This window comes from Podarcis melisellensis, assembly GCF_964234715.1.
Source record: "Podarcis melisellensis genome assembly, chromosome: 7".
Lineage (NCBI taxonomy): Eukaryota > Metazoa > Chordata > Lepidosauria > Squamata > Lacertidae > Podarcis > Podarcis melisellensis.
Window position 1 is genome coordinate 4,272,692 of NC_138539.1, and position 22,669 is coordinate 4,295,360.

General features: G+C 45.6%; 1 protein-coding gene across 3 annotated transcripts in view; it reads right to left on the bottom strand.

The window, feature by feature from the left end:
* The window catches only part of ADGRB1 (adhesion G protein-coupled receptor B1), a 393,844-nt gene that overhangs the window by 76,206 nt on the left and 294,969 nt on the right, over nt 1–22,669 (bottom strand). For all 3 annotated transcript variants that reach the window (XM_081918643.1, XM_081918644.1, XM_081918645.1), the window contains exon 19: nt 961–1,064. In XM_081918643.1, coding sequence (XP_081774769.1) covers nt 961–1,064 — 104 coding nt within the window. The remainder of the gene's footprint in view (nt 1–960; nt 1,065–22,669) is intronic.

Here is a 22,669-nt window from a genome sequence, read left to right on the forward strand (position 1 = left end):
TGAACCACAGGTTCCCTCACTCCTACTTTAGCTTTATTCAGAACACAATCACTATTAAAGCTTTACTGCCAACCATGGGCCTGATGCATTCGGTGCTGGGAGTTCATAGGGTATCCTAAGCTACACACAACTGCACTACAACTGAGGCAGAGCCCTAGGCAACACACTGCACAACTGGTTTTGCAGTCTTGGACAATCCAGTCATTCGAACCCAGACAATTAGCTGATCATTGTTGTTGTTTAGTCATTTAGTCATGTCCAACTCCGTGGCCCCATGGACCAGAGCACACCAGGCACTCCTGTCTACCACTGCCTCCCGCAGTTTGGTCAAACTCATGCTGGTAGCTTCGAGAACACTGTCCCACCATCTCATCCTCTGTCGTCCCCTTCTCCTTGTGCTCTCCATCTTTCCCAACATCAGGGTCTTTTCCAGGGAGTCTTCTCTTCTCATGAGGTGGCCAAAGTATTGGAGCCTCAGCTTCCGGATCTGTCCTTCCAGGGAGCATTCAGGGCTGATTTCCTTAAGAATGGATAGGTTTGATCTTCTTGCAGTCCATGGGACTCTCAAGAGTCTCCTCCAGCACCATAATTCAAAAGCATCAATTCTCCAGAGATCAGCCTTCTTTATGGTCTAGCTCTCACTTCCATACATCACTACTGGGAAAACCATAGCTTTAACTATACGGACCATGATCCACTGATCATTAGAGATGAATAAATAAATAAATAAAAGAATACAATTGTCTCACGATGCACAGTAGACCTCATGACTTCCAAATGCCTTCTTATCTCTCCCAGCATTTAAGAGAATGCATAAATGAATTACCACAGAGCATTAGGGTGTGCTGTAGACATGGCTAGGAATGACAAAAAGTAAATATAGATTTATGGTTTCAGGCAGAGATACAAATATGCAAATGAGAATACGTATTTATGAATGGAGGGGAGTAGAACCTTTACCTCCAGACTGAGATGTAGATGATTATCAAAAGCAAAAGAGTCAAGGAAGACACTCCACAGCCTACGATTAACGTGACCGAAGGGACGAGCACCTTTTCTGTGTTCTGAAAGAGAGGAAATAAAAACCATGAGTATACTTGAAAGAGGAGGTGACCTACATTCTGCAAGATATTTCCTGGTGATGAGGTGGTAATAAGAATTCAGCACGCGCAATTTCTGACCTGGATATTGTAATTCTGATTCTGCAGACATTAATCCCAAACGCTCCTTCTGTTTGATTCTGTCTGATTTACCTTCTAACAGGGAGGGGGGGGGAAAGCTATTTTGTGGTCAGCATGCACAAAGTTAGTCAGAAGGGGAAATAGCTGGATGCAGAAACTCACGGGCAAACCTAGTTGTGAGCAGGTTGAAAAACAATCACACAACCAAATGAAATCGGTGGTATGTCTGCTTTGGAGAGTACATTGCGTACCAAGGGTTTCTGGAAGAAAGGCCATTCTACATACTCCATGCAGGTTCTACAAACATATGGGTGAATAGAAAGTTGGAAATCCAGTAGACATAAAATGATAGGCTCCACACACTCCTAGAATTCTTTATTCAGAAATTCACTGATCATTCTTTTGAGAAGAGTTGAAGTGGCCAGAGAGAGACCTTTTAGATAACTGCATCGTTCTAGTTCACAGAAGAACTCCAACTCAACCAAGGGGAAAAATCAACACGTTTGTAATGGGCTACACAATGTCAGGATGATTTCTATGCATGCAGCAGCCATCATGGTTGTGACAGAGCTTTAACATCCGATGTGACTCAGTTAGTGGAGTCTGTTCACCTATTCAGCTGCAAGTCACTGAGCAATAACTGCGTAAACGATGCGTGTGGAAATCATGGAATCACAGAGGTGGAAGGACCTCAAAAGTCTATGAGTCAAATTCACCTGCCAACGCAGGAAGTCAACTGAAAGGTGGACAACCAGCCTTGCTTAAAAACATCAAACAGGGAGCAGAAGCAAAGCTAGGCATTACTGAGCACCTGCCAAGGCCCATTTATTTATTTTGCCGCATTTATACCCAATATTTTTTCTCCACGGAGCTTGAGGTGAGGAACAGAGGTTCTCGCTCCTCCTCATTTAATCCCCACAACAATAACCCTGTGAGAGAGGTTAGGCAGAGAGACAGACCTGGCCCAAGGTCACCCAGTGAGCTTCATGGCCAAGTGGGCATTTGAACCCTAGTCTCTCAGGTCCTAGTCCAGCACTAACCACTAGACCGCATTGGCTTCCCTGCAGGGACGGTGCTTCTCATCCTCTTGGCTGCATCTGTGTGCTGCCTCCAAGCACCCAAGCCATGGCTGGAGTGAGGAAAGGCAGCAACATCTGTCTCATGTTCTCCATCAGAGGCTGGATTGGACCCAGAGGAAGGAAGAGGGGAAGTGACTGGCATGTTCAAGTCTTTTTCAAACTTTTTATCAGAACCTCAAATTGAAGACGCATTCTAAAAAATGTGTACCAGGTTTCCAGGAAGATTTCCAACCCGGCAATGTGAAAACTGAGCAGTGCAACCTTTCGCTCTTCTCACGGCCAGAAAAAGAAGAAGAGAAAAACACATTCCGTGGGTATAACAAAGCAAACGCGCTCACAGCTGTGCCTCCCTGACCAGCTTAAACAACCAGCTTAAACAAGGCTTATGATATGAGACTTAAGGAGCTAAACTCTTAAGACTTAAGCTTAGGAGGCTGAGGGGTGACGTGATTGTGGTGCAGATTCATGGCATGTGGAAAAGCTGTGAGACAGAGGGAACGCTCTGGCCTTCACAAAACTCAAAGGGGAAGGGGGCTGGAGCAATCTGTGGTTTTCTCCCTCCCGCCCCCCCGCCCCGTTTAAATGCTTTATTGAAATAAATAGATAACATACACAATGTGCCAAGATGAAAACAATCATAAATCTTAATATGTTTACAAAAAATAGATTTAAATTACATTTATACAATCTCTTTTTTTCCTATCTTTTTTGCTAACATAGAATAGACTTCCTATCATTTCCCAATGCATATAACCTTTCTGGTGATGAATGTACTTATCACTATTACCTTACTCTTTCTGTACTTCTTTCTAATACCTTCTTACAACAATTCGTACCTTTTTACTTGTTTCTTAACAGTTCGTTTAGACAAGAGTCATTCAGATGCTGCTGTTGACATTGTACCACTGTTATTATTCTGTAGATCTCTCTTGTACACATCCCATTCCTGAATAAATGATTGTCTTGTATTACCTCTTAGTCTGTTAGTCAGTTGCGCCATTTCCACATGTTCCAGTAATTTGCACTGCCACTCTGATATGGAATTGGAAAGGGGGGAAAGTTCCAACCATATCAGAGCGGGGGCTGGAATAATCTGGGTTAACTAACCTGTGACCCTCCAGCTCATCATAACTGACTATTGGTCATGCTAGTTGTGGCTGATGAGAGTGTATGGGTGTGCATTTGGGGGGGGGGTGAAATAAATTGACAGAGAATGGGTCCCAACATGGTGCGGATTCCTCTCTGACTCTCAGGAGGACCAGCCACTGTACTGCACCATGGCCAGCTCTGTGCCTGGCCTCCCTTGTGTGGCGATCACACAGGGTCCCCGGACATTTCACCGTCTATCGATCCCTGTGCCACCACTGGATTTCTCGCTGCCACCACCCAGGCCCTACCTGGTACAATACTGAGTCCAGTCAGGGTTAAATTGGAACATAAACTTCTGCTTATTTATTGCAGTTTAACAAGCGTGTGGTTTCATAAACAGTATCAGTCAATTACATTCATGGGGTGCCTATCCAGACCTATAATTTTCACTACCTGCTCTCACTCACTAAACTACCTCTCAGCTATTTACTTGTCTGCCTAGCCCCCAGTGGCGTAGCGTGGGTTGTCAGCACCCGGGGCAAGGCAAGTAATTTGTGCCCCCTAACCTGTGGATTTGCGCCCCCTAACCCTAACCCCCAGATGTTGTGCTCGGTGCCGCCGGCCCCCCCTGCACCCCCCACGCTACGCCACTGCTAGCCCCTAACTGTTCCTGACTCAGCCTATTTCGTTACACTAACTCAACCTAGCCACAACTCTAGCCCAATTCACTCCCATTCCAAACAACCACTCAACTCCCAACGAACTCCGCAATGAATTCCCAAGAAACACCTCCCAGAGCTGGTTTTATAGTCCCTCTGACTCCACCCCCTGGGTTTTAATTGGGTAACCTGTTTAACTATTTCACCTCCAACACTCTCATGTTAACGTCACACCTTGCCTCCTAAACACTGAGAGGCCTGGCCCCCTGCCAGCTGATATTGGGGGCCAAATACACCTCCACCCCTAGGAGTTGGCACACTTGCTCTCCAGTTTCCTGCTTTACTTCTCGGTCCCATCACTGCCAACTTACAACTCTTCGCCTTTGTCGAAGTTCCAGCTACTTAACTCACAGAGATCCACTTTCCTTTGTTCCTGTTAATGGCTCATCACCTAGCCTATCGCCCCAACAGAGAAAGCTGCCCTGTATCTTAACACTCGCTGGATCCAAGGGTTCAAAAGGTCTATGCATACAGACTACTTCTCCCCCCTCATCTCAGACTCAGTTATTTTGATCAAGAACATAAGAAGAGCCCCCTGGATTAGGCCAATGACCCACCTAGCTCAGCCTCCTGTTCTCACAGTAGCTACCCGGATGCCCCTGTGATAAGAATTTTAGATGTATAATAAATGTTCATAAATGTACCAACCAAGCACCTACATAGATCAGCGAAGGAAGACCGACCTGAAACCATTTTTGATTCCCAAACTGACCAAATGTTTTCTCTGCAAGGTCAAAGGAAAATGGAAAAGCCTCCCCATTGTCTTTTCCTTCACAGATCCTGTCTTAAGGGCACATTTAAGATATGGATAGGGTGTGAGCCTGTGACCTGGCTCAGGAACTAAGTATTTATCATTACAAAAGACTGGCCAGGCTCCCCAGGGTATCCAGTCAAGTAAGCATTTAACAGGTAAGCTGCCAGACAGGAGATAAACAACAACAGGAGATAAACAATGCACTCAGATTTCTGCTGTAGACCACCCTTTCTGTGATGTAGCTATGATGTGTCTGGGGGGTGATCTTGAACTCCAGGGCAGACAATTTAAAATGTCTATATAAGGGCGGACACACCTTGGTTCTGGTTCCTCCTCATTTCCTGTGTGTGAGGGGAGCACCCTGTTGCAACAGATCAGTAAAGATCAGGCTTACTAGCTGCTTTGCTTCTCAATATTCTCTGGTTGGCCTCTGTTCTTTTCTCCTACTGATAGGGAACCTACGTAAGGACTCTATATGGGCTCTTGAATACTCCATAAGGGGGGAAAAGGGCAGATTTTTGTTTACAACACCCCCAAAGCAGCTTCTGAGCACGACACCATTCTGCCCACTTTGCAGCAACTGGTATTCAGAAACATTACTGCTTTCGAGCATGGTGGCAGAGGATTGCCACCACGGCTGTTAGCCAATAGATCAAGCGGTTCGTACACTTTCTACTTAAAATCAATAAGTGCATCGGTTGGAGATTCTACTGTTTGACCTCTCCGAAGCCCAGGAGGAGCAGCAGCAGCAACAAAACATGACCTCTGTTTACAACGGAGTAGCTCATCTTCCTTGGCACATGAGATCCTGGGCTCATGCGCCACCTCATTCCCTTACCGCTGTGCATTGGCACTGCCAGGTTACTTCAAAGTGCACCAGCAGGGAGGGTAGCAAGAGAGCAGGGGGCACCTCTTTGTGTCTTCCTCCCCCAGTTCATATGATGCTGTAAGAACGGGGAGAGAACCGTGGGGGCTTTCAATCAATGCTTCCAACTAGGGTGGAAGTAATGGCTGCCGCTGCTGCTGCTCCTGCCTGGGGGCTGAGAGCTGTCTCTGCTCTTAAATAACCTGCCTGGGAGCAGAGAAAGATGTTCGGCTTTCGTCTCCCCATCTTTCCCCTCGCTTTCCTTTTCTTCTGCATTGCCCTGCTTGCTTTCCTCATCCTCTATTCTAAGCCATTTTTTATTTATTTCCTCCCGGATCTCAGTTCTTTTCTTCCTTTGCAACCCTCTCCCCCTCCCCCTCCCCCTCCCTCCACCAGTACATGGAAGATGGGAACTCACATGGAAGATGGAGCAAGCTTGTTTTTGCGGGAATGTTCAGGGATGCGGGAGAGGATATATTGTTTGATTATATCCTTTTCCAACTTGTGTTAACAAGTTCACAATTTAGCAGAGTAACATCCCCCTTTTTAAACTCGCAGCGGATGCGTTTGCTCAGGGTCGCTAAAGCCTCTATAATAACTGTTCTGGTATTTCACCCTTATTCCCTCATAAAATATAAGACACAACGCAGTCTTCTAGAAAAGTATAAAAAGAGTTTACTCACATTCTGTTCACAGTCGGATCCCAGAAGGCAGACTTAGCTTAGAAAAGTAACATACACCTGGAAACTGTCTCATAAGGAGACAGTCCCTCTGTCCTCTTTTGGCTGGAGGCCAAGAGAGCATCTTTGGCTAAGCAGATGTTGCTTCTTCAATGCATGTAGTCAAAGAGAGAGAGATGGCTGTCTTGCCCTGTGCTTTTGTTGTTACCAGCACAGGTGAGGCCACGCTCACCTCTAGTCACATGCAGAGGAAGTCTGTCCCAGCCCAGAAGGAAACAGGAAGTTTACCTGCTGGCTGGACAAATATTCCTCCCCATGTTCACTCTACTCTACTCTCATTTGTACTTGACTGCTCTTGTGTTTCACATCCCACAGTTTTCTCCCACCCTGGAGGGTAGGACCCAACCAATGGTTTCAATTTACAAGAAAGGATGTTCCAACTAAACACCAGGAAGAACTTTCTGATAGTAAGAGCTGTTTCACAGTGTAATGGTCTCCTGTGGGAGGTGGTGGACTCTCCTTCCTTGCAGGTTTTATAAAAAATTAATAATATTAATAATTTATTATTTATACCCCGCCCATCTGGCTGGGCCTCCCCAGCCACTCTGGGCAGCTTCCATAGAAACCAAAAATACAGTAAAATATCACACTTTAAAAACTTCCCTGAACAGGGCTGCCTTAAGATGTCTTCTGAATGTCAGGTAGTTGTTTATCACTTTGACATCTGCTGGAAGGGCGTTCCACAGGGCGGGTGCCACTACCGAGAAGGCCCTCTGCCTGGTTCCCTGTAGCTCTGCTTCTCGCAATGAGGGAACCGCCAGAAGGCCCTCGGCGCTGGACCTCAGCGTCCAGGCAGAACGATGGGGGTGGAGACGCTCCTTCAGGTATACTGGTCTGAGACCGTTTAGGGCTTTAAAGGTCAGCACCAACACTTTGAATTGTGCTCGGAAACGTACTGGGAGCCAATGTATGGTCTCGGCACCTGCCCGCCTCCTGTCCCCCCAAAACAGTACTTCTGTCTTGTCAGGATTCAACCTCAATCTGTTAGCCGCCATCCATCCTCCAACCGCCTCCAGACACTCACACAGGACCTTCACCGCCTTCACTGGTTCTGATTTAAAAGAGAGGTAGAGCTGGGTATCATCCGCATACTGATGAACACCCAGTCCAAACCTCCTGATGATCTCTCCCAGCGGCTTCATATAGATATTAAAAAGCATGGGGGAGAGGACAGAACCCTGAGGCACCCCACAAGTGAGAGCCCAGGGGTCTGAACACTCATCCCCCACCACCACTTTCTGAACACGGCCCAGGAGGAAGGAGTGGAACCACTGTAGGACAGTGCCCCCAGCTTAAAGCAGAGGTTGGACAGCCATCTGTCATGGATGCTTTAGCTGAGATTCCTGCATTGCAGAGGGTTGGACTAGATGACCCTTGGGGTCCCTTCCAACTCAACAGTTCCATGATTCTATGATATCCTTCCGCTCCATGAATGCATCTACCGTATTTAGATAGTGAAATGTTAGTTTCTCCCCCATTGTTACTATTAGTATTATTTATGCATTATTTTCTCCATTTTCGGTGTGTTAAATCTGCAAATTAAAAAAAATAAGAAAAGAAAAAGGTAAGGGAGAAAGAAAGAAAGAAAGAAAGAAAGAAAGAAAGAAAGAAAGAAAGAAAGAAAGAAAGAAAGAAAGAAAGAAAGAAAGAAGTTCATGCTACTGCCAGTTTTGATGACGGTGAATCTCATTCCCCAAGAAACATAGCTGTCAACATTTCCCTTTTCTTGCGAGGAATCCTATTCGGAATAAGGGAATTTCCCTTTTTAAAAGGGAAAAGTTGACAGCTATGCCAAGAAACTCTTGGAGAATGCCTACCCTTGACAGAGAAATTGGGGAAAACATTTGTGGTTTTTCTTGGTCTACAAGTAGAGCGGAAGATTTTGAGAGATCATTTGTGCACAGCTTTAGCCTAAGTGTCAGGTCTTGTCATTTTCCTGAGCTGCTCTATGAGTGAAGACAGATGCAAAAATGTCTAGAGAATCGGTACTTGCTAGAAAGTGCCTTGATCATAGCACCATGTTGCAGTAATGGAATCTTGTGGTCATCAGTGGACAGTAGCATCATAACAGTGACCCCGTGGTCAAGAACTTTCCTGTCCAGTTGTGATCCACTCTACAATCCCGTGATTCTATTATTCTATGTACGGCCAGTGTAAGCAAGCCAGTGTAACTGAAGTCAGTGTAAAGTTAACACCAGATCCAAACTCCAATCAGCCGTGGGGCTACTGGAACCTGAGCAGGTATAAGCCCGGCAGAGGATAAACAAGCCTTTAAAGGGGCATTGGAATTACACCACCCTTTTCTCCATCTCCACCTTGTCCCCAGAATGTCCCCTTTCCAGGGTTTGCATTAGGGATGCGGGTGGCGCTGTGGGTTAAACCACAGAAGCTAGGACTTGCCGATCAGAAGGTTGGCGGTTCGAATCCCCGCAACGGGGTGAGCTCCCGTTGTGCGGTCCCTGCTCCTGCCAACCTAGCAGTTTGAAAGCATGTTAAAGTGCAAGTAGATAAATAGGTACCACTCTGGTGGGAAGGTAAACGGCGTTTCCGTGCGCTGCTCTGGTTCGCCAAAAGCAGCTTAGTCATGCTGGCCACATGACCCGGAAACTGTACGCCGGCTCCCTCGGCCAATAAAGCGAGATGAGCGCCGCAACCCCAGAGTCAGTCACGACTGGACCTAATGGTCAGGGGTTCCTTTACCTTTACCTTTACCTAAGATCCATCAAGCTCAGCCCAACCCATAGATAGGCAGGAACCACGGGTAGACGGCTGGTTCCCACGGCCGACTTGAGTCATAGCTCCACCCTCATCCCCATCTGGTGTCAGAAGAGATTTGAGCATGGACGATGAGAGTTCAGGTCAGGGGGCAGAGGGGGCCATGTGATGGCGGATCTATACCATACTAGACCGGCAGCAGCAGCAAGCGTGAAGGAAGGAGCAGCGGGCTGGGCTCCTCATTAGGTGCACCAAAAGCAACTCAACCACCATTTTGGGATGACCAAGCTTGAATTACAGGAAAAATACGTCCTGTTTGAAATCCAAATGGGACAGTGGAAACATCTGTCGAAAAACTAGGGCAATCCCGTTTTTCTAGGGACAATTGGCAACCCTAACTGAAATGTAAAGGTAAAGGGACCCCTGACCGTTAGGTCCATTCGTGACCTACTCGGGGGTTGAGGCGCTCATCTCACTTTATTGGCAGAGGGAGCCGGCGTACAGCTTCCGGATCATGTGGCCAGCATGACTAAGCCGCTTCTGGCGAACCAGAGCAGTGCACGGAAATGCCGTTTACCTTCCCGCCGGAGCGGTACCTATTTATCTACTTGCACTTTGATGTGCTTTCAAACTGCTAGGTTGGCAGGAGCTGGGACCGAGCAACGGGAGCTCACCCCGTCGCGGGGATTTGAACCACCAACCTTCTTACTGGCAAGTCCTAGGCTCTGTGGTTTAACCCACAGCGCCACCCATGTCCCCCACAGTGCCACCCGTGTCCCGTAAAGGGACCCCTGACCGTTAGGTCCAGTTGTGACCTACTCGGGAGGGAGCCGCCGTACAGCTTCCAGGTCATGTGGCCAGCAGGACTAAGCCGCTTCTGGCGAACAAGAGCAGTGCATGAAAATGCCATTTACCTTCCCGCCAGAGCGGTACCTATTTATCTACTTGCACATTGACATGCTTTCGAACCGCTAGGTTGGCAGCAACTGAAATGTATCTGTAGCTGAACTGAACAAATATTCACACTCTCTCTCCTTGTCTTTAAATGACGCTGATTAAATAAGCATAAAAATGATTAGTCACAACTAAGATGTCTCAAACTGCTCTGCAGCAACAAACACAGAAAGAAGGAATCATCAAAATCAGATACGAAAACAACAATAAACGGAAACTTAAATACTCATCTGGAAATACCTTTAAAAGCAACCAGACCTTCCTTTGTTCCCTGTAAAGCTTTTGGTACATTAATGGGATTGTACTGATTAATTAAAATAGTCACCATCGTCCTTGACAACACGCAGAAAGATAAAAATCCTCCTGGGCTCCCCAGGCGACGTATTTCAGAGCCCATCTCATTAAGCAAAGCTCTTGGTTTGCTCCACTAGAATGATAAGCAAAAGTCTCTTCCCTTTTGCTGCAAGAAGAGGGGCTTATCTGAAGTACCTCTAGGCATTTAGTGACTCCAGCCATGTTTGCCAGCCATGCCACTGCTACCCTTTCGGAATTAATTGGCATTTCCTCAAACAAAATGTGGACTGAATCACGGCTACCCTTCAAAGTTCTCGCTCTCCAAATGTTGTAATACATCTTGCAAAAAAAGGAGGGGAGTTGCATAAAGATGTATGTTTTTATTTATTTGCATTTACCTCCCACCTTAGGGACGTGGGTGGCGCTGTGGGTTAAACCACAGAGCCTAGGACTTGCCGATCAGAAGGTCGGTGGTTCGAATCCCCGCGATGGGGTGAGCTCCCGTTGCTCGGTCCCAGCTCCTGCCAACCTAGCAGTTCAAAAGCACCTCAAAGTACAAGTAGATAGGTACCACTCCGGCGGGAAGGTAAACGCCGTTTCTGTGCACCACTCTGGTTTGCCAGAAGAGGCCTAGTCCTGCTGGCCACATGACCCGGAAGCTGTACGCCGGCTCCCTCGGCCAATAAAGCGAGATGAGCGCCGCAACCCCAGAGTCGGTCACGACTGGACCTAATGGTCAGGGGTCCCTTTACCTTTACATCTCCCACCTTTTTATCCAGCGCTTCACGGTTCAACCCCCCCCTCCCCATTTATTTCCCACAACACCCCTGCGAGGTAGGCTACGCTGGCAGGCAGGCAGGCAGGGGATAATTGTATTATTTATATGCCACACATCTAACCGGGTTGCCCCAGCCACTCTGGGTGGCTTCCACCAAAATGTAAAAAACAAAACAAAACACAATAAAACATCAACTAATAAAAACTTTCAGATACAGCTTCAAGGCTGAATGGGGTTGTTTTTACTATTTATTTACTTATTAAAGATTTTCTTGATTTACAAAAGTGTATGCAATGTCTCTCTCTCGTATATTTTCCCCCCATGTAACATTTTTACAAATCAGTTTCATTTGTTGAGACATTGGGAAGAAAAGGGGGAAAGAGGTGGGGGGAGATGGGGGTGGGGGGGTCGGATGGCAATGTTTCTATTTTACTTAATATATGTAGGGTTTGGTGCCAGCGTTGCTTGTGCAGTGTCTTTGCAGTTCGCTTGTGTTCCTTTGGTGATGAGAGAGGTTGGGGTTGGCCTGGGGTGTGGTTGTTCATTTGTGGCTGGCTGTGGTGGTCTTTGTTTTCATGTGCGAGTGGGGTGGGTGGGTGTTTTGGATCAGGCTAGCCATATTGATTTGTATGCTGTTGGTGGGTTTTTGTCATTGTCTTGTTGGGCTGTGTATGTGATAAAGTGGAGCCACACCAGTCTTCTTCTATTTGTCCCCGTGTCAGTTTCAGTTTAATGGTTAATTTTTCTAGTAAGGCTGTTTCCCATACTATTTGGTACCATTGGTCCAGGCTTACTCCTGACAGGTCTGAATGGGGTTGTTGTTTTTGTTTGTTATTATGGTATGTACTTTTGTTGTTTTATGTGTTCTTCACATGAAAGGCAGTATAGAAATTGAATGAATGAATGAATGAATGAATGAATGAATGAAAACTCTGGCTTCCCTGGTCCTAATCCAACACTCTAATCACTATGTTACACTGGCTGTATTATTATTAGTGAAAATTACATTACCAAAAAACCCCCTGCATCTTTTTAGGGGGAAATGCTTTTTAAAATGTGTGTGTTGGGCAAAATTGCATATGAAAGCGCATAAGGAGAAATTCACACTACAGTGCTGTCTCTCCCACCCCCACCCCCCTCAAGCAAGCATATGCAGAAATGTCGTGAGATAAATTTAAGATTTAAAATTAGGGAAGACGGAGAAAGGGACTGACATGAACCGATTAGTCCATTCCTCTAATTAGAAATGTGTGTTGAGAGGGGAAAAAAATTAATAGAAAAAATAGGTGTTTAAATTCACATCACAAAGCAAATGTTTGCTCTGCATTAAAATAAATAAATCACAGATTTAATTAATCCAGTGAAGAGGCAGAACTGACTTATGGGTGAAAACAAGTGAAAGAGGCACGGACCAGAAATAGACTAATTTGCCTGTCCCAATTAGTGACTCCATCTGGAGATGGTAAACAAGCGAAAGTGGAGTGCTGAAATATAGGTCTAAGTTTTAATCTTACTTCTTCTATCTCTTGGCCTTGAGAAAGGAAAAGACTCATGTTTCCTTACTGGTGACGGCAAAAGTTACAACTTAATATAGGCTGCATCTATGCCCTCCATCTGAAACACATTTTAATAGTGGCATCTCCCCTCAAGAAATATCATGGAAGCTGTAGATTGCTCAGGGTCTCCTAAAAATACTCAACACCCTTAATGAATCACAGTTCCCATGTTTCTTTGGGGGAAATCATGACTTTTAAAAGATGCAAACTTCAGCCACAAGAGCAAAAGAAGCTGATAAAGGTCTCAAAGCAGCTACAGACCCTCCAGGTGTCCCTATTTTCCAGGGACAGTCCCAAATTAACAGTTTCTGATTTGATCCCAGAATGTCCTGCTTTTCCACAGGACGCCCCTATTTTCACTGGAGAAATATTGGAGGCCAAGGAGTTATGCAACCCTTGAGCCAAGGAGAAAAGTATGTATATAACCTTTAGAAGACATCTGAAGGTACAGTCATACCTCGGGTTGAAGTTGCTTCAGGTTCAGCGCTTTCCAGTTGCGCTCTGCAGCAACCCGGAAGTAACAAGACATGTTACTTCCGGGTTTCACCGTTTGCGCATGCACAGATGGTCAAAATGATGTCACGCGAATGCACGGAAGCGGTGAATCACGACCCGCACACGTGCAGATGCGGGATGCGTTCGCTTCCGGATGCAAATGGGGCTCTGGAACGAATCCTGTTCGTATCCAGAGGTACCACTGTATAGGGAAGTTTTGTAAACCTTTAATGTTTCATTATGTTTTTATATACAGTGGTACCTCAGGTTACAGATGCTTCAGGTTACAGACACTTTAGGTTACAGACTCTGCTAACCCAGAAATAGTATCTCGGGTTAAGAACTTTGCTTCAGGATGAGAACAGAAATCGTGCGGCAGAGGGAGGCCCCATTAGCTAAAGTGGTGCTTCAGGTTAAGAACAGTTTCAGGTTAAGAACGGACCTCCAGAATGAATTAAGTTCTTAACCCGAGGTACCACTGTATGTTGGAAGCCACCTAGAGTGGCAAGGGCAACCCAGTGAGATGGATGGGGTATAATAATAATGGAACAGGACATCCTGATTTTCATCAGAGAAATGTTGGAGGGTATGCTGTTACCCAGACTGTTTTACTTGGAAACATTAGGCTTCCCCCAAAGGATCTTGGGAAGTGCTGTTTGTTAAGGATGCTGCGAGTCATTTTGTTGTTGTTTAGTCATTTAGTTGTGTCCGACTCTTCGTGACCCCATGGACCAGAGCACGCCAGGCACTCCTGTCTTCCACTGCCTCCCGCAGTTTGGTCAAACTCCTGCTGGTAGCTTCGAGAACACTGTCCAACCACATTGAAACAACAGCATAAACAGCATAAACAGTCTCTATTAGCAGGGGGCAATATTTTTGGAAGCTTTAGCTCACCAATCTCTGCCCTTCTGTTGGAAGGACCCACACTCCTAAGATCTCCCACCTAAACATGATTTCTATGTCTTGGTGCATCTATTCCCAGGCAGGACATCAGCTGGGTTTGGGGGTTCTTTGGCAGCAGAGTTGAGGGGAAGCATCTGTGATTCTGGCGCCGACAGGGGAGCATCTCTGGGAAAAGGAACACCAGACAGGTGTCATTCTTTGCTCAACAATTCCCCTATCATCACTCAGTGTTTAATGTAACGAGAACTGACACTTGGCTCTCACTGTCATGTTTCTCTGAGCCAGGCACCCGAGCCAGCGGCATACCGGGACCTGGATGCAGATGGTGCTTTCTGCTGCAAAAGGGCTCAGCTTGCTCCCCTCTCCTGAGCAAGCAGAAGTTGGCGAGGCTCCTGTTTTGGGGATGTGAGCGAAACATCAAGGGCTGGCCCTTAGGACACGTGCTGGGACAAGAGAAAAGCCTGCAGGCTCCATGCTGCTATATCAACAAACTCTGCCCACTTCATAGAATCATAGAATCATAGAATCATAGAATCATAGAATCATAGAATCATAGAATCACAGAATCATAGAATCATAGAATCATAGAATCATAGAATCATAGAATCATAGAGTTGGAAGAGACCACAAGGACCATCGAGTCCAACCCCCTGCCAAGCAGGAAACACCATCAGAGCACTCCTGACATATGGTTGTCAAGCCTCTGCTTAAAGACCTCCAAAGAAGGAGACTCCACCACACTCCTTGGCAGCAAATTCCCACTGGTTTGGACGGAGGCTGTGATGGATTTTCAGAGGTTCTCTGTGTCTTTCAGCAAAAGCCAGCCACCACTTCTGAGTTAGGACAGCGGAATCATGACAGTTCTGGTCCCCCCCCCCCATCTCTGATCTTCCCATTCCATCCTCCATAATCCCACATCTTCTGATTTTCTTAGGTGTCCTCCTGAAAATACACTTGTTTAATGTAACATGTGAATATCCCTTGCACTTGCGGAGAGATACACCGTTCCTGTGTTTAGCGAAATTCCTACACTGCAGGGGGGTTGGATTAGATGACCTTCAGGGTCCCTTCCAATGCCACCATTCTGCATGAAGAACAACCTTTTGCCATTCCCCTCCATGCTGAAATTTTGTTTCTAAGTTCCTCTGTACAGTGGTACCTCAGTTTAAGTACTTAATTCGTTCCTGAGGTCTGTTCTTAACCTGAAACTGTTTTTAACCTGAAGCACCACTTTAGCTAATGGGGCCTCCAGCTGCCACCACACCGCTGGAGCACGATTTCTGTTCTCATCCTGAAGCAAAGTTCTTAATCTGAAGCACTATTTCTGGGCTAGCGGAGTCTGTAACCTGAAGCGTATGTAACCTGAAGCATTATGTAACCAGAAGTACCACTGTACACTGATACCACCAGATCTATAAATATCAATAAAGCAATAATAAGCTGGTTTTCTTTTTTCTTTTTTAATAAAATAGACTTGGAAAGCTCTTACAGTCTTTCGCTCTAACCAACATCTTGTTTCATCTTTTTTTTCCCCTTTCCTGCGCTAAATCTGATAACTCTAGATCACAGAGAGTGTAAAAGCACCCGCTCATTGGAAGCCTGCTTGCAGAAGTTTAAAAGTCCCTTTCCTGCACATTTTTGTCGGTCTTAACAGGCCATTCCACATAATTATAGTAAATAAAACGGACCCAGAGAGCTATCTTAATGCTGTGCTATTCATTAACAATTACTATGTCCTTACTCTCCACGAAGCAAACTCCGTCGGGATAGCAAAGCAATTTGTGCTTGGTAAACGGCTCAGGCGTTGTGCTCTCAGATGTAACGCCGCACATCGCTAATAAGTAGGGAGATTCAAAGATTTTCCAATCTTTTGCAGGGACGTGAAGAAACCATGTTAAGAATAAGGCCTCTAGTGTATTCATCAGCAATGGTGTGTTTTTGGGGTAGCAGTGCAGGCAGGGCAAAGCCATCATCACTAGTAGCCCATGATTCCTTTATCCTCCTTTTTTTTTTAATCCTCCATGAATTTGCCTAACCCTCTTCTAAAAACATCTAGCCTGAGAGCCATTTTTGCCTCCTGAGTAAGCAAGTTCCACAGTGTAACCACGCATTGTGTAGAGAGTATTCGTTTAATTTTATTTGTCCTTCAGCTTCGTGTTTTTGATGTTTTTTAAAATTTATTTTGTAAGCCGATTAGAGCTATCTTTAAGTTAGGCTGTCTATAAATTGATTCAATAATAACAAACTGTAGGGAACGCTCCTCTGCCTTTTTATATCTTTCCTGACTTTCCTTGCTCTTGCCAGAATTGAGGGATCTGCTCTTGGCACTTTATTCGGCTGATGTGCAGATTGGGGTTTAGATCTCCACCACCTTTCACACTTCCCAAATCCCAAATCCTTCAACAGAGTTCTCAGAAAACCCTCGGTTCAGTATACCTGAAGGAGCGTCTCCACCCCCATCGTTCTGCCCGGACACAGAGGTCCAGCACTGAGGGCCTTCTGGCAGTTCCCTCACTGCGAGAAGTGAGGTTACAGGGAACCAGGCAGAGGGCCTTCTTGGTGGTGGCACCTGCCCTGTGATACGACCTCCCATCAGATGTCAAAGAGAAAAACAACTATCTGACATTTACAAGACACCTGAAGGCAGCCCTGTTCAGGGAAGTTTTTAATGTGTGATATTTTAATGTATTTTTAATCTTTGTTGGAGAGTGGCTGGGGAAACCCAGCCAGATGGGCGGGGTACAAATAAATTATTATTATTATTATTATTATTATTATTATTATTATTATTATTATTATATAATATATAATATATTATTATAAATAAATAGTAGATAAATAGATATAGTGGATAAATAGGTACCGCTCCGTCGGGAAGGTATGTTAACTTCACATAAACCCATATTCAGAGAATAGGAAATATTTTGAAATATTTCAAAATATTTATTTCTAAATAGCCAGGGTGGTGTAGTGACTAGAGGGTTGGAACCGGACATGGAAGACCAGGGTTCGGATCTGCACTTGGTCATGAAGCACCCTGGGTGGCCTTGGGCCAGTCACTCCCTCTCAACCTAACCTACCTCACAAGGTTGTTGTGAGGCTTAAATGAGGACGGAGAAGAACCATGCGCACCATGTCCAGCTCCTTGGAAGAAAAGCTGGGATATAATTGCAACAAACCAACCAATGTGAATTTTGAGAGAAGATACACTTAAAAATACACACTGAGATGCGTGATTTGTTTTTAATCTCAGGTTAATGCAGAAACAAAAGAGAATGGAGTTATGGAAGAACACACAGGTGATAAACTGGAAATAGATTGATTCACCCACCCCCATTCATGGTTGCTCTGTTTTTTTGTTGCTTAGCCTGATAATTTATCCAGGGCACTTCATAGCCATTCCTGGAGAACCTAACCAAATAGGATTGACTGTTGGCTGAGTTTGCTGAGGCATCATCTGGTGTGTGTGAGAGAGAGAGGGGGGAGAGAAGGAGTGAGGGAGAAAGATCATGCCAGGAAGAGAAAGAGATCCCAGCTTGTGTTGATCCTGAGAGAAATGTCATCCTTGTTGGGCGCCAGCTGTCAATAAAGCGAGGAATGTTATTCAAACAACAGACCGTACGCTTGCCCTTTATGATTATGATTTTGTGCCACAACCAAGCCAGGTTGGAAAATGCCAGGCGGAGTGGGCAGCTTCAGAAAGAGGAGCATCCCTGGAAGGAGGTTTGAACTGCAAAAGAAAAGAATTTAGCAGGGGCTGGACTCTGAAATCGGGAAGTTAGAAGTGGGTACATTTCCCACTGATATGGACGCGGGTGGTGCTGTGGTCTAAAGCACAGAGCCTAGGACTTGCCGATCAAAAGGTTGGCGGTTTGAATCCCCGCGATGGGGTGAGCTCCCGTTGCTCGGTCCCAGCTCCTGCCAACCTAGCAGTTCGAAAGCACATCAAAGTGCAAGTAGATAAATAGGTACCACTCCGGCGGGAAGGTAATCGGCATTTTTGTGCACTGCTCTGGTTCGCCAGAAGCGGCTTAGTCATGCTGGCCACATGACCTGGAAGCTGTCTGTGGACAAATGCCGGCTCCCTCAGCCTATAGAGAGAGATGAGCGCCGCAACCCCAGAATCGTCCGCGACTGGACCTAATGGTCAGGGGTACCTTTACCTTTACCATTACATTTCCCACTGACATCTTCCACAAGTGGCCAAATTCTGTGTTCTCGGTGGCCAAATGGGTGGGTGAAGGGGTTTGGAGAAGAGTAGTTTGGGAATTCTAAATTGAAGGACGGTGTGGGAAAATTTAAAATAAAGTCTAGCCATGAATACTTAGCCCCACCTAAAATCCCTTTGGCATGAACCCAAAGCATCCTTTAATCCTACCACGTCCACAGCTGTTCACTAACATTTGCAATTGCTTCTCCCACATCCTTTCATCCATGCCTGTGTCTGTGGGATGTAATCCACTGATAGAAGTCAAGCACAACATTCCTTGTTTTCCTAGAGAAGACATGCAGGGGAATGTTTGGTCCAGCCAGTCAAAAACTTCCTGTTTCCTCCTGGCTGGAACATCCTTCCTTTGCATGTGACTAGAGGAGCGTGTGACCTTACCTGTCCAGGTAACAAAAGGACAAGGCATGCTGCACTCTCTTTCTCTCTGACTTCCTCCGTCGTTGGAGCAGCTTTTTAGCTAGAAATGCTCTGTTGGCTTTCAGCCAGACAGTGGACTGGCCCCCTGCTGACAAAGTTTGCTGACCCCTGGTGAACGGCTTACACAGGCCTGCAGCCAGCTATCTCTTGTGCATGTAAAAGGGGAATGTAAACTTTCAGCCAACAGAGGACACTGGGATTATCCCCCTATGGGATATAAATCCACATATATACTTTGTAGCTAAGTCTGCCTTAAGGGAACTGCACTGTGCTCTGCCCGATGTAAGTAAACTTCTTTTATACACAAGATTGTGGCGTGTTTATTCTTTTTAGAGGGATATAAGGGAATTTACCAGGAACTTAATAGTGAAAAGCATGGGTAGGCAAACTAAGGCCTGGGGGCTGCATCTGGCCCAATTGCCTTCTAAATCCATGTGTTTTTACATGAGTAGAATGTGTCCTTTTATTTAAAATGCATCTCTGGGTTATTTGTGGGGCCTGCCTGGTGTTTTCACATGTGTAGAATGTGTGCTTTTATTTAAAATGAATTTCTGGGTTATTTGTGGGGCATAGGAATTTGTTCATTTCCCCCCTTCAAAATAGAGTCCGGCCCCCCACAAGGTCTGAGGGATGGTGGACTGGCCCCCTACTGAAAATGTTTGCTGACCCCTGGTGCATAGCTGTCAACTTCCCCCTTTTTTTAAGGGAAATTCCCTTATTCCGAATAGGATTCCTCGCAAGAAAAGGGAAAAGTTGACAGCTATGCCCTGGTGAAAGGCTTACACAAGCCAGCTATCTGCTGTGCATGTAAAAGGGGAATGTAAACTCTGCTAAGCAAAGGAACTTGCTAGCGCAAGTTAGGAAGGATATCAATAAACAATATATCCTCTCCTGCCTCCCTGAACATTCGCACGGTGCCCATGCTAAGTATGCGCCCAGGATAAGTGGTCCAGCACCCCACCTGTCCTTTTGCTAGGGTCCCACATCCTACTAAGGCTTCCTACTGCTTCTCTTCCCATTCTTCCACCCAGAAGCCACTTTTAGAGGGAACCAAGCTCTGCTTCCCACCTCTTTCGGATTGCAGACTTGCTGCCAAATTGTCACGAGCAAAGGTGGCTGCTGGGGTGAAATTGCCAGAGGGAGGAAAAGTTAACAAGGCCTGAATGAAATCAATGTGGTCTGACAAGCTGACAGCCTAGTCAGCTAATTACTACGGGGTTGCATTAATCAATGCAGAGGGAAGCGTAGAGTAAACCAAAAGCAGGAGCTCTCTGCAAAAAGGTGGAGAAGGCACTATGTGTGGTCACCTGACCGGTCCTGGAAGAAAAGGGACGAGGGAGCTGGCAATTTAAGAGCACTGAGAGCAGATCCGGGCTTCGTGTGCAAAGCACATTCAGTGCACATTTGAAGCATGTGACTTAGACAAAGAATCTTGAGAACCGTAGTTTCTGCAGACAGAGCTACAATTTCCTAGGACCCTTAACAAACTACAATTCCCAGGATTCTTCAGGTGGTCATGTGCTTTTAATGTGTGTTGGGTGTGCTTTAAGTGTGTGATGCAGACCAGTCCTAATTGTGCAGCTGCCATTATTATTATTATTATTATTATTATTATTATTAGGCATTTTAATGGAAGCTACCTAACCTGCAGTTCCTGGACCAACACAAAATGCCACTATCCTTCAAAATCAACACTTTTCCAGATTTTGCAACGCAGCTCTTCAGCTAAACAGTGTCTTCCAAAAATATGCATGCTAGGGGAAAGTGTGTATTAAAAATGCATGATGATGCCAAAACACATACAAATAAAAACATAAAAAATGCATTATTTTAAGGAAAATGTATATATTTGCAAAAAAAAAGGTGTGAGAAATTTGCACTAGAAAGCTTATAAATTTCCCTGAGGATTTAAAAATAAACAAGTCGCAAAATGTTGCGGAAATGTGAAGAACTAAATTTAGGACTGGAGGAATGAAAACAATTGAAGAAACTGAAATTAACAAATAGGTCCCTATCGCTGCAGCTTTAAATGCACTGACCTAGGAAAAAAATCCAGGTGGAACTCATGAATTGCAAGGTAGGCAATGCAGATGCATGCAGTTGAGAAGCAATCTGATTTTGTACCCCTTAGCTATCACCACTATTGCAAGCTGACATTTCTCTGTTGCCAGGTGTTCTGGGATCTGTGCAGAGAGGCTGAGCACAGCTATCTAAAACACATGGTTCAAAGATAGCCAGAGAACCGTTTCAGAGGCTTCTCCCCAATGCCTCTACTCCAGATCGACCAAAGACCTGGACTGGTATAAGACAGTTTCCTGTTTTCCAGAGGGATCACTGTGCTGCAGCAAAAATAGTCAAAGATGCTGGACATATCCAGAATAGTGCAGTCGGAAACAGTGTCTGGGTGCAAATTGCAAAAATGTATGGGATAGCTATTTCCACCCAGACACTGTTTCCGACTGCACTATTCTGGATATGTCCAGCATCTTTGAGTACTTTTGCTGCAGCACAGTGGTCCCTCTGGAAAACAGGAAGCAGTCTTATACCAGGTCAGGTCTTTGGCAGAACAACTGGTCAATCTGGGTCAATCTGGATGGAAATTGCAAAAATGTATGGGATAGCTAAGGGACGTGGGTGGCGCTGTGGGTTAAACCACAGAGCCTAGGACTTGCCGATCAGAAGGTTGGCAGTTTGAATCCCCACGATGGGGTGAGCTCCCGTTGCTCGGTCCCTGCTCCTGCCAACCTAGCAGTTTGAAAGCACATCAAAGTGCAAGTAGATAAATAGGTACCACTCCGGCGGGAAGGTAAACAGCATTTCCATGCGCTGCTTTGGTTCACCAGAAGCGGCTTAGTCATGCTGGCCACATGACCTGGAAGCTGTATGCCTGCTCCCTCGGCCAATAAAGCAAGATGAGCACCGCAATCCCAGAGTCGGCCAAGACTGGATCTAATGGTCAGGGGTCCCTTTGCTTTTATGGGATAGCTGGGTGTATGGCAATCCATGTCGACATTGTCATTTTTGGCAATTTCCCTTGAAAATAGCTCCAAAACGTCTTTTTTTTTTTGTTGAATTATGAACTTGCCCCACAAAATAAATTAATAAAGCTCAACAACTTTTCAATAGAAAGCCCAACTAGCAACTTTTCTGTCTGGATTTTCATTGTTTGAAAATAGTCTTGTGGCACTGAAAAGTCTTACAAATTTATCATGGCATGAGCTTGCCTACCGTCTCAGAGATGGGCTAGGCCTAGTAAGCTAGGCAGAGATCTTAAAAGCTCTTTTCACACCAGGGAAGCTTTGTGTGCATTTAATTTGTGCAGCTTCAGCCAGCCAGCCTTCAACCTTGCAAGGTTGTAACTGCACAAGCAAAATGCACATAAGGTGTAATCGCGCTGTATGACATCAGGTGTGGGGCCAATTAGGTAGTTTCTCATTAAAATGCAGACAGACACTAATGCTCAAAGTATCTATTACTGTTGCAGAGCCTAGGAAATGGCATTCCCAATGTCCCCCAGCTCAATCTGTTAAGTAGATTTAACAATACATTTTCCAGTCTCTCTAGCAGCAATGGACAGGTGTGAGCATGCTCTGAAGCAATTCAGGATGTTTCCTCTTCTGGAGAGAGCATTTCATCCAATCCTTATAGGCCTCTCCCCCTCCATCTCTCATGAGGATAAGCTCAGAGGCAGCCTGACTCTTTCCCCAAGAATTCTCTAAGAATGATCTTAAAAACCTAACTACTTACACAAAGAGTAAGGAGCCTAGATGCTGTGGGCCTCCAACTCCCATTAACCCCAACCAGCATGGCCAGTGGCCAGGGATGATGGGAGATGTAGTTCAACAACATCTGGAGGACCACAGACTCCCTGTCCCTGACTTACCGTATTTTTCGCTCTATAA